The sequence below is a fragment of the Diachasmimorpha longicaudata genome, chromosome 7 (assembly GCF_034640455.1).
Source record: "Diachasmimorpha longicaudata isolate KC_UGA_2023 chromosome 7, iyDiaLong2, whole genome shotgun sequence".
NCBI classification, from domain to species: Eukaryota; Metazoa; Arthropoda; class Insecta; order Hymenoptera; family Braconidae; genus Diachasmimorpha; species Diachasmimorpha longicaudata.
The window spans coordinates 2,241,577-2,252,775 of NC_087231.1; the positions used below are offsets into that span (position 1 = coordinate 2,241,577).

Genomic DNA, 11,199 nt, shown 5'->3' on the forward strand with positions numbered 1-11,199 from the left:
GGATCCGTTCAGCTCTCCGGGAGGCTGGCATAGCAGCTTCTCCAGGTAGCATACGCTCAGCAGTAGCTTCACGCAGCTGGCTGGATAACGTTCCTGTAGAGGAAATCCTGGCACGAGGCAACTGGAGATGTGCTCAAACTTTGCGAAAACACTACTGTCGCCAGGTTGCCATCAAGGAAAAGAAGAGCACACTATCCTCGCATTTCAAACCAGTTTGAAAAACTAAAGTTTATTTCTATATCGGTAAAGTAATAAGGTTGTCTAATTGAATAATTAAATACTGTTCCTTATAATCTCTTTTTGTTTCTCGCTGACCCTTAAAAAATAAAAAAAAAAAAAAAAAAGAAAATCATCACATAGCGTTAATCGGGGCGCCAGCAGAAAACAGACACATCTCTCATAAGGATGCCGTGTCTCGGCCCAAAGCACATAATATCAGTGTTTTGAACTCCAACAAAACACTTGTTATGTGCGGAGGCCGACACACGGCATCCTGGCAAGTTTCTTGCTGGCTGAGAATCTCTATGAAGTTAACCACAGCTATCGCTGCTCAGCAGGCGCCCCGCGCATGCCCCAGGACCAATGACAAGGGGAAGGAAGGACAAAGAGGGGGGTCTTTAGGCCGAATTTTCAACAGCTTCTCTCATAAGGATGCCGTGTGTCGGCCTCCGCACATAACAAGTGTTTTGTTGGAGTTCAAAACACTGATAATATCCTGAAATTACGCATGCGCGAAGAAGGGAGGGGGTAGACTTCGGGTTATACCCGATGTTAAAACTTATGCTGACTTTAGTATAGCTTTTGTAATGAAAAGACAATCACAAATGTTAGTGGCTTGCAGAGAGTCACTTTTTTTTCATCGGTATCGATACACGTGAACTCTCCCCAGGAAATATTCCCGCTTCGCAATTTTGAAGGTTGACATTTCCCTGCGCATCGCTCCTGCCATGGGAATTGAAATGCTCACTATTTGGATTTTACCTATTAAATTGCATACCATGGAGTGAACTCTAGAGTCAATTATGAAAATTATCGAAGTGAGTGCTACGATTTGTCACTATATTTTAGAAAATTAAAATAATGATGATTTTTTCAACAATTCCTCATACATAAATTAATAAATCATTTAAATTATCCATTAATCAATGAAGAAAGGGGTAAACATTCTATAGAAATTAAAAAGAAAAGAAACGCGGCTAAAAGCGTTGTCAAACATTCTTAAAGTAAAAACGATTCTACTCACATGAGGTTAAAACTTTCTTCTAGCTTATTGTCGTGACTGGGAAGTTGCTCGGATTAATAACCATCACAGGATTTCTGACAGTCATAGCCCTCATATCGTGGCTGTTGGAGTTTTTCCTTCTTGTTGTTCCACCCATAGGTTTACTTCTAGTACAAAAAAGCCGGATATCAATCAGCGTGAGTATGGGAAATGTAGTTGTCCTGGAAATGAAAAAAAAAATGTTTTTATGTAATCCTCCCACAACACGCACTACATTCAAACAGCTACTGAATCTGGTATGTTTTGTACGGGGATGGAGGGAATGAAATGGATTTGCGATAATTTTATCACGTTTTATGTTTGTTCTTGTGTGAGACTCCAAAGTTTTCACATGCCCATCCCAAGCGCCGAGTTATCACGTGTACCGTTCACTAGTGCACGTGATTGCTTTGATTACACGGAGTAAAATAACACTGAATCTACAATTTAAAAAATGCTGTAAACTAGGTGAGCGAATGTAATTGCTATTCGTTGATCCATGGGGCAGTCGCCAATAAACAAATCTATATTTTATTTTGGTTCCATTCGGTGGGAGAAACAGCTATATTGTCGGATTATCATTAACCGGGTATAGGGAGAAAGGGTGGCGTGAAGTGGCGAGGGTCTATCTGCAGTTTACGGTGAAATCATAAAACCATCTGACCCTTGATAATGACTTTTACTCATTAATTCTGTTCCCCGAAAATGGGGAAGAAGCTCATTCCTGGAAAAATAAATTGATTTCAATATTGTGGATTTTATACGCATGAAAGCAAGAACAGGCACTCGTTTTTTTTCACCCAGTTGTAATCCATTAATCCCCGCAATTCCATATTTTTTTACTGCTTTTTTTATGGAGACGTTTCCATATCAGCGAGGTTTGCAGTCAGCCAGTTTATGAAATGTCACAATTGACCACGTAATCCAGTGGAAATAGCATCTATCAATCAGCCAATGAATTCCACTATCATTGGCATTGGCACCCCTTTTTTGTCATATCCAGTAGAATTTTTAAATGACATTAAAATTAGTCATAAAATATTGACGATGGACAAGCCAAGAGGGTTTGGTGGCCTATATATACGAGAGTTCGTTACCTACCTTATTCCGACAGTTAATTTTGTACCGATGGTTGAGGTGCAGTCTTCCATCGCATGGTGTGGTCAGATGACGTGTCGGCTTCTGAGTAGAATATCATCGATGTGCCCGAGTGAATCGAGACTGGTGATTGCTAGTAGCTGCACCATCGAATTTCCATCAAACTCACCATCTTATAATCACAAAATTGGAATTGGTGTTGTGCCAGTTTCGGTGCCTTATACAATGAGGAATATCGACACTGAACATCTTGAGGAATTTCATGGAAACGATAATGAGGAAATACTTGGGGTGAATCCATACTTCCTTGTTGACTTGGTGTACAATGATGTGACATACTTTTTTTTCCAGGAACAGGGGACTGAAGAGAATCAAATATAAATGGTATCTAGAATGACTCCTGCCGGCGTAATAGAGAGGCAAATATTTCATCAGATGTCATTTTTTTCTTTTTAAATTATGATGACGAAATAAAATTGTGACATTGCCAATGGGGATTGCGCTTTGAAGGGGATAGATGCGAACAGTGGTACAGTTATGGCTTTAAATACTGCCTACTGGGAAGACTTCAATTGAGCAATTGAGAAATCCTAAAAATACGTTTTTTCACCAACTTTCGTTAAAGGTTTTTTAAAACATTTTGTAAGTTTCCTGTCCCAGTCTGAATTACACCGGTAGGTCGAAATCGAAATTCCTTGTTAAAAATGAAATCAGATGCTAATTTTATTCATGTTGATTCATCTAAAGAGAAGCCCTGTCAGAAAGATTAACGAGAATGAAATATCACTAGTCACAAAAACCAATTTCTCGAGGAATGTCTACTTGAAACTCATTTCATGTGCTCCACGCACAACAATGTTTTGAATTTGTAGGGAAGCCGATGCTTCCCAACTGTCGTGTAATACACCAAGTTTTGAATTTACCAGTCAACTCACTTGGGAATACTTCGAAGGATATTCGTTAATAGAACTACACTCAAGTTTATAATGACCTTCCAGCGTACACAAAAACAAACCAAGAATATAGATGCACCACAAGATGATTTTCACGTTGACCTAGTGATTGCACTGTTCGGATGATACAGTTCTCGTTATAGGTAACCAAATATGTATATTTTTTAAAATTGTGGATCTTGAAATGAATTTAAAAAATGTCTTCTCAAAATTACCAATAGAGGAATATTTTATACTGTCAGGTTCTTCCTCTCAGTGTAAGAAACCACACTCATTTGACTCTTATAACACCATATGAGAATATATTTTTTTTCCTAGCAGATTTAATTTTCATGTTGAACACCTCGTGAAGATAAGTCCAAGAAGTACCCGAGGTTGTGGTAGCCACGAACGATTTTCCTTCAAAAGATTCAGAGGGCTTTTACATCACACAGAGAAAACACAATTATTCGTCCCGCTCATTATAAGAGACAATGGAATCTGTTGGTTGGGGAAACTATGTCTACTATGCAATCTTTAGATCCCCACCAGTACCAAACAAAGGAAACTGACGCACCATTCTCCCACATACTTTGTTGGGGTGAATTTCATTTCGCTGTTATGCACCCTGTATTTAACTACATTCCGTGGTTATTCAAAGCACCTTTTTGCTTAAATTAGTTGAGTAGGTCAATGAAATGTTGTGGGATATTAAGGAAGATTGCATTCTGATCCGAAAATCCTCCAGCAGATCAAGTTTTTCTCGGGATTGTAAATTTTACACGCTGAAAAAATTTTCATAGTGTATTCTGTCCATCTGGAATAGCTCGTCCTTCTCTGATTCCGATCTATAACAGTACAAACGCATAAATTAAGTTAGTGTCTTAAAACATGTGTATATGAAAATATACTTATATTTTGCTCATTTATCCTTCTAAATAAAGAATTAATCATTTTCATAAATACTCTCTCCATTACGTTGAGAGGACAAAGTCGAAAACTTACAATTTATTCAGTGCTTTCAATTCAAGATAAAAATGGGAAAAGCATGGTTTATGTTGTACTTTCATAAAACGCTCGAATAATTCCTGACGAACTTTTTTTATTCATTTAGTTTTGGCCATGCTATTGACTAATTCCCCTGAATATTGGTTTTTCAAATTAACCATCTGCAAGTTCACGCCGATAATATTGAAGTGGGGAATGGAAAAATATTGAATGCGTTACATCAGTAAAATACAGTTTTGATCGTTGTTGTAATTTCAACACCCGAATGAAAAAGAAATACAGCAGCCACATAATCCATTATTCAGTGTGAAATTAGTCGTTAAAAAAATGAAAAACTTCTATTGTCTTTCTTCGACTTCACATAATTAAACCCTTGCACGAAACCCCCACTGATAACCTCGAACGGAAAATTCTGGTGAAATAGCCATAAAAAGATACTCAACATAATGAATGTAAGTACCTAATATTTTTTTACTGGATTAATTTGCCTCTTCAAAGCGAGTTTCCTCTCTTTTCTGGCTTGACGCGTCGGAATGAAAATTGCTCAAAGCTGTATATTTTTTTTCCTCATTTTCAAGCGAGAGAACACGCAAAAGTGCCACTTGCCATAGTGTTGATGCAATTTCCTTGCCTACTTTAATACTCTCCGTACCTCTCTTCAGCTACTATCCCTCGACTCTATATCCTATTGAATCCGTGATTTTTTTTTCCTTGAGAAAATAAAATTCACGATATTACGGTATTTTGCGAAGGAAGCATGGTTTCAGTGTAATTACGCGTAAAAAATGCCTGCAGTGATTGGGAAGGGGAATAAATGCAAAGGAATATGTCCAGAATAAAATACAAAAATACTTATGCATAAAGGAGAATTGCCAAATTTTCTGAGAAATTTTAACCTCCAGAAAGTTTTTATTTCCACCCTCGGCATGTATGAATGTCCGACATGTACTGAGAGAAAAAATTATACCTCATACGGGAGAATATCCGATAGTGATATTTGAAATTCTTTGTCCTTTAAGGAATTCCAGTGGTTGGTGAAAAAAAAACAATTCTTTTTTTCAAATACTGCAGAACTTCATAAGATTCCACTTTACAAAGAGCACTTTGACGGCAGAGAAATATTATTTTTCCTGGAAAAAATATCAATTAAATTAATTAATTAAAATATTATTGTTTACGGAACACATGAGTTATTTCTTTACCGGAAAACTAGTTGCGTTACTCAATAATATTTGCTAGACATTTTTCACAAAAGAGTACCTACCAATTATTTATTAAAACGTATGCGATTTGGGGCTTTTACCGGGCCGGATGCTTTCGGCTTTATTTTCATAGATTTGGGCGGGACATTTTTTTTTTTTCATTCAGTGTATAGATGAAAATTCAACGATATACATACGCGTCTCAAAATTTCTTCATCCTGTCAACATCGATCACCGGATACAAGTCAACTGCTACTCTTGCGCTTTTCGGCGACTCAATTCTACGCCTCGCGTCAAGATATCCGATACTGCAACACCTATTAATCATTCAGTAACTCTGAGGGCTTTTGATTTTATGTACTTGGCGGGCCTGACATACCATAACAGATGGAGATTATTTTGGCTGATCTTGGTGAAAAGGTTCCGTACCTTCAGTGTCTACTCCGACCGGAGTATGCCCCATATTTTAGTACAGCGGGTACAGTGCTCCTTGGCTGGATAGTCGTCTGTTGGTTTGTGAACGTAAGCAATTTTTATTCTTACATAAATTTGATGGGTTTGAATAATACCATCAACATAGGTATCACAGATTTTTTTTTTATTTGCTATCATGACAGTCATTCTCTGATTGAATTTCAGTATGTGGAAAGATTTTTTTTATAAGAAATATAATACGAAAACTGTAAATAATCACAATCTGGGTTTATGAAAAAAATCTAATGATGTTATGATGAAATTTCTCGGGATGATTAGCAAAATTTCTGAGGATTTATTTACGCCTCTTCTCGTAGTACCAAAATTTTTCATGGAAGTTGCCCCGAGCTTTTTTAATTTCTTATCAATTTTTCTGTAGTTATTAGATAAAAATCACCTATTCCAATGTTGTCATGAAACCATTAGCCAATTGTTATGAATAATTAATTATTTCGCAGCTCATTTGGACTTTCTTGACTCCCGTGACCATCAGCCTCCTCGGAGTGATCATCATTTGTCCGAGTACAGCTAAGTGGATGTTGAAACAATTGAGTCCGATCCTCGAAAGTGCACTCAAGGAATTCTTCACGAGGATGCAATCATCGTTCTCTGAAGGATGATAAAGCACTACATCTCACGTCCATGTGTCACTCAAGGGAAAATTTATATGTCATTCGATTTCAATCAAAGTCGTCTGTGACCCATTTCCAATAAAATACCCTCCTATAGGTATGCATATCTCTATTTTCAGCTACTGAATGTAATATTGTACGGAAATGCTAGCCAAGCCTAACAAAATTCTATGGAAATTCTCGCTATTCTCTTCATTTTTATTCATCCGTATACATCTCTTTTACGAGATTTGTTGATAGCTATTTGATGAACAACTTCAAAGAGTTTTCGCATTTACATGCACACTGGTACTTCTCATATTATCAAATTGGAAATTGGTAAAAGAGATAATATTTGCCGATACATCTCTTAACAAGGCCATCTTTGGAACATCGGTATTTCAACGCCCATAATAATAATTATAGTCGAATTTTTACTCCCCACTTTTTCACACAAATTCCAGGTGCACTATAAGTATACATATATGGAAAGTTTTAACCAGCCTGTTGGGTAGTGCCGTAACAATGTGTGTCAGTAAATCGCAATTGTGTGGAAGGGTTCAGTGGATGGTGGCGAATGGTAGAAGTAAAATGTACCACGAACTATTAAACAATAATGATTTTTTTAGTCGAAAGTTCCTATTTATATTCTAAAAGTAATTCAGAAAAGGATTAAAGAAGCCCAACATTCATTAATCGATAATTGCAGGCCGCCATTTTATAGCCCTTAACCCTATCTCAGTCTCAGTGACGTTGTTTGTTTTTTTATGAAGTCAGATCATTTTCTTGCATTTAACTGCTGTCTCAGGACCTATCAATGCTTTTGCAGTTTAGTGTATAGCTCTACTACTATGCATTCTTCGCAACACATTTTTTTCTTTGGACACTTTATGATTCGATTATGTACAGGAAAAAGTTTTCGAAATAGTAAGCCCTATCGCCCGTTTCTATCCCCATCCCTCTCTCACACTTGCAACTCTTCAATGCACACCGTTGCGTTGCGTCTTTATTCAATCGCCTAATTCGGAATTGATCGTGTATATCTACGATTGCAAGTGGAAAAGCGAATGTTATCATTTAATTCTACAAATTTTATTGCATTGGAATGAAATTGTAACTGAAGACTGACCATTTTTTTATTTTTCGTTTAGAAATAGCTTGAAAAATTCATGCTTTTTTATACCAGTACTGTTAGATATATTTTTTTATGGAAATTCACGGAGAGATATTCTGTAGAAACAGTTTACTCTTGGTATTGGAGAAATAATGCAATTTGATAATCTGGGAAAAAATTTCAATGTTGACATTGGTACTTTTTATAGAGTAGTACATAAATTTTTCCCGCCCCTGGTTCTCTTAAGTAAATTAGAATTTTTTTAAAATAACGGATCTCTGTATAGTGTGAGTGCGATAAAAGCAAAGAGAAAATTTTGATTTGCCATGTTGTGGCCCGGCGAAAGCGCCATTTTTAATAATATCCCAGTGATATGATAAAATTGTTAGTAAAAACCGAATTCATGAACTCATGATTTATCTATAACTCCATTGTTCACTACCCTGTACAGTTGGACTGGGTTGAGCACCCCTCTCCAGAACTCATTCTCTCCTTTTATTTATAAACATGGAATATATGAATTACGAATTTCCCGAGAATCAATCAATTGATTTCATTATAACAGTGGACAGAATGCGTTTTCAATCCCTAGAATCCTTCGCATAATTCCTAGTCGCAAAGGATATTGAAAACACACTCCTATATAATACAATTTCAAACTCCAATCGTTCAATATCAGAGGCGTTCGATCATGAAAGGCATGACGGATACATGGTAGATTGAATGTTGAGAAATTTTCATTCGGATTTCCAGTATTTTTTGGAAATAATTTGAAATTTTTCATCATCAGCGGGTTTTACGTGTATTTATATTATGCACAATTCTTATAATCAAAGCTAAAAGCCAACTAACAATCAGTCCACATATATTTTCTCCTCTACTCTCTTCATGAGTTCTTGTTGGAAAACTGTATAAAGTAGAGCCATGGGCTTTCGCAATCACTGCGTTCTAACACTTCCCTTGGGTTTTGCTCTATTTTTTGTATTTTCTCATTCCTCGAAATGTGAATTTCAGCCAAAAAATGTTATTTACGAAGCCACTGATACATTCAGTACTATATCAGCAATAATTTGTGAAGTTATAAATAAAATATTAGTCCTAGATTACCAGATAAATAATAGCCAGTATTTTTTATATTAATGAAGAACAATATATCCTTGGACTTTCCGCCCTTGATTGATACACACTATACTACTGGACGAATGTAACGTTATAATCACATGAGTCAAAGAACACTTTAATGCAGTGAAGTATGAAGGTGAGCGTAGACATAAAATTTCATTTTACTCACAGCTTGCTTGAAGGATAATTTATATGATATCTTGAAATGTTTCCAAATGAACTTCCTAATTATTTTAAGAGTGAACTTAATTAAAGCCCTCTTTACCTATTGCAATAACATTTAGGCGGATCGATACCCATTTATTCACTATGTAGACACTCGAACTCAGGGACAAATTCGATTACACTCCAACCAAGAAAAACAGAAATTTTACTCTCGTGGAACTTATTGGAAACGCCCAACGCAGCAAGACGTCAACACACAAGCCAAAGAGAACGTAAAAGAGAGAAAGACCGGGAAAAGGTAAAATCTAGAAAAATCTGGTGCACTATGTCGTTAACATCAAACGCAGAGAGCATTTATACTTTGTAGAGAGACTACTATTACCTCCGCAGAATGAACTTTTTTCTTTTCTTCTCCGTAAATATGATTTTATAAAATATTCATTGAGAGAAGTTATAGGCAAACAAATTTATCTTCCTTATAAATCAGTCATACGTTACTTATTCATTTTTACTTCCAGAGAAGCGAGAAATGTATTTTTGAAACTCTGTGTACTCTGTGTGACAAAAAAGTTTACTCGACGTTGTCGGCACAATGCGTGAAAGTTTCTATTACAATTTAAACTTGTTAAAATTTCAATGAATATCAGAAACTGTTCCATTTAATGTCATAATCATTGACAAATGGGAAATGAGGCTAGATTACTGTTAAAAAAATTCCTGGAAATCACGAAAATAGAAACAACTGTATTCTTGAATTCCTCATTAATTTGAAATTCAATGCAGCTGGGTATTAAATAAACGAAGCTAAGTTATTCCATATTTGTTTGGTGTAGCGCAAAAATTCTGAATTTCCCTGGATTTTCCCAGCAATTACAAGTGTTTTATTAATTTTCCTTCACCTCAATTAAATTTGATGGTATTCACCTGAAAATTACTACCAAACTATTCATGAAACCTCGTGTGATGTTAACAATGTATACTCGATCATCAATGCACGTATTATATTCCAAACGTAGAACTTTCTACCTTCAATGAACTCATGAAACTTCACGAGTACACAGCTCCCGTCAATTTCGCAGGATACGACCCTGACCTGCACCAAGGATACGTGAGATACCTGACTAGAATGAAGAAGCGATGGTCCTTCGAGTTTAATTTCTCATTCCCACCCGTAAACTGCGACTCTTGTTCAGATACTATACTACAGAAATGGAGAGCATTAACGGACCACTACGGCGCACACTACGGAAATCGTCTGTACGTGACACTAACAGTTTGATGGTTACCAGAAACTTGTGAAATTGTCAAGTTTCCACATAAGCGCATTGAGTATGGGTCCGGGCAGTAACATTGACTGAAGGTTATTCACTAGATTTTGATCTGTACGTGAATTGTGCACAATAACTTCTTATCATTGTGATCATGTTGCCCTTTGCTGTATTATTTCTGAAAAGCCATTAAATCCACCCCCAAATTTGGAATTGCACAGCCTTTGGGTAGAAATTATTTCAATGCTGATCATTTCCAGAAATTACTACGAGCAAACAGTTGCTATTGGTAGTTAGTCAATCCTAAGGACACCGCATCTACTAGGAAAAGAGGATATTATCATTGTGCCCAATAGAACTCAATGACATCAAACATTGACGGTTGATGTCTGACAATTTGTTTTCGTTATCAAACTCTGGTATTTCGCTGATCTTTTACGTTTCACTAACCGTATTTCACGCGTGAGGAATTATAAATTACGATTCTGTTATTGGAATTCATGCTCCAAAAAGGGTAAATTACGACGGCTTAAATATCATTTATGTGTGGGATTTTCATTGCCTATTCCTCCAAGATCTCACAAAGCTATGAATAATCTAGTTGAATTTGTCAGTGAACCACAAAGAAATGTTACATCATAATTAATAAAACATTGAAATTCGATACAGTAGTATGTTTTATACTCCGATCAAGTGCTTTATTTGCTTGAATCGGCCCTATTCACTCAAAAATTCAATATCCCCACAAATTTCTCACTTCCGTTATCATCATCGACTTTTTTCCGAAATTTCGGGTGGCCTAAAATTTGTGATTGTCATCCTTGATATATGATCGCGTGGATGGTGTTGAAAGCGTGGAACGAATCGGTTACACAGCCTTAATGATATAAAAGTGGGGGATGAAGATGCTTAAACCATCCCCGGCCTTATTTCAAAATCAATAC

At 36.4% G+C, this 11,199-nt stretch overlaps 2 protein-coding genes across 6 annotated transcripts; both read left to right on the forward strand.

Annotated features, from left to right (window-relative positions):
- The first annotated feature begins 716 nt into the window (after nt 1-716).
- LOC135164316 (uncharacterized) lies at nt 717-4,217 on the forward strand. Of its 5 annotated transcripts, none has more exons than XR_010299274.1 (5): nt 717-1,037; nt 1,267-1,419; nt 2,405-2,650; nt 2,711-3,455; nt 3,631-4,217. XR_010299274.1 is itself a non-coding variant. In XM_064124549.1 (4 exons), exons 1-4 carry the CDS (start codon nt 1,023-1,025, stop codon nt 2,738-2,740), a joined length of 444 nt encoding a protein of 147 aa, XP_063980619.1. In that variant the 5' UTR covers nt 717-1,022; the 3' UTR covers nt 2,741-4,217. The 5 variants fall into 5 exon arrangements, 2 of the variants coding, with proteins under 2 accessions (XP_063980619.1, XP_063980621.1); XR_010299273.1 differs by having other exon boundaries at nt 3,634-4,217; XR_010299275.1 differs by having other exon boundaries at nt 2,711-3,001; nt 3,107-4,217.
- A 286-nt stretch (nt 4,218-4,503) lies between these two features.
- On the forward strand, nt 4,504-10,662 carry LOC135164317 (uncharacterized). Its single transcript, XM_064124552.1, has 6 exons — nt 4,504-4,751; nt 5,889-6,023; nt 6,434-6,704; nt 8,846-8,958; nt 9,107-9,285; nt 10,067-10,662. Exons 1-3 carry the CDS (start codon nt 4,746-4,748, stop codon nt 6,593-6,595), a joined length of 303 nt encoding a protein of 100 aa, XP_063980622.1. The 5' UTR covers nt 4,504-4,745; the 3' UTR covers nt 6,596-6,704; nt 8,846-8,958; nt 9,107-9,285; nt 10,067-10,662.
- The last annotated feature ends 537 nt before the right edge of the window (nt 10,663-11,199 follow it).

What these genes read in the sequence shown, in the direction of transcription:
- LOC135164316 (XM_064124549.1), top strand. An exon ending in AAAGCCGGATATCAATCAGC is followed by an intron (nt 1,420 to 2,404) that starts GTGAGTATGGGA and finishes GTTGAGGTGCAG; the next exon opens with TCTTCCATCGCATGGTGTGG. An exon ending in ATAATGAGGAAATACTTGGG is followed by an intron (nt 2,651 to 2,710) that starts GTGAATCCATAC and finishes TTTTTTTTCCAG; the next exon opens with GAACAGGGGACTGAAGAGAA.
- LOC135164317 (XM_064124552.1), top strand. An exon ending in TCGTCTGTTGGTTTGTGAAC is followed by an intron (nt 6,024 to 6,433) that starts GTAAGCAATTTT and finishes ATTATTTCGCAG; the next exon opens with CTCATTTGGACTTTCTTGAC.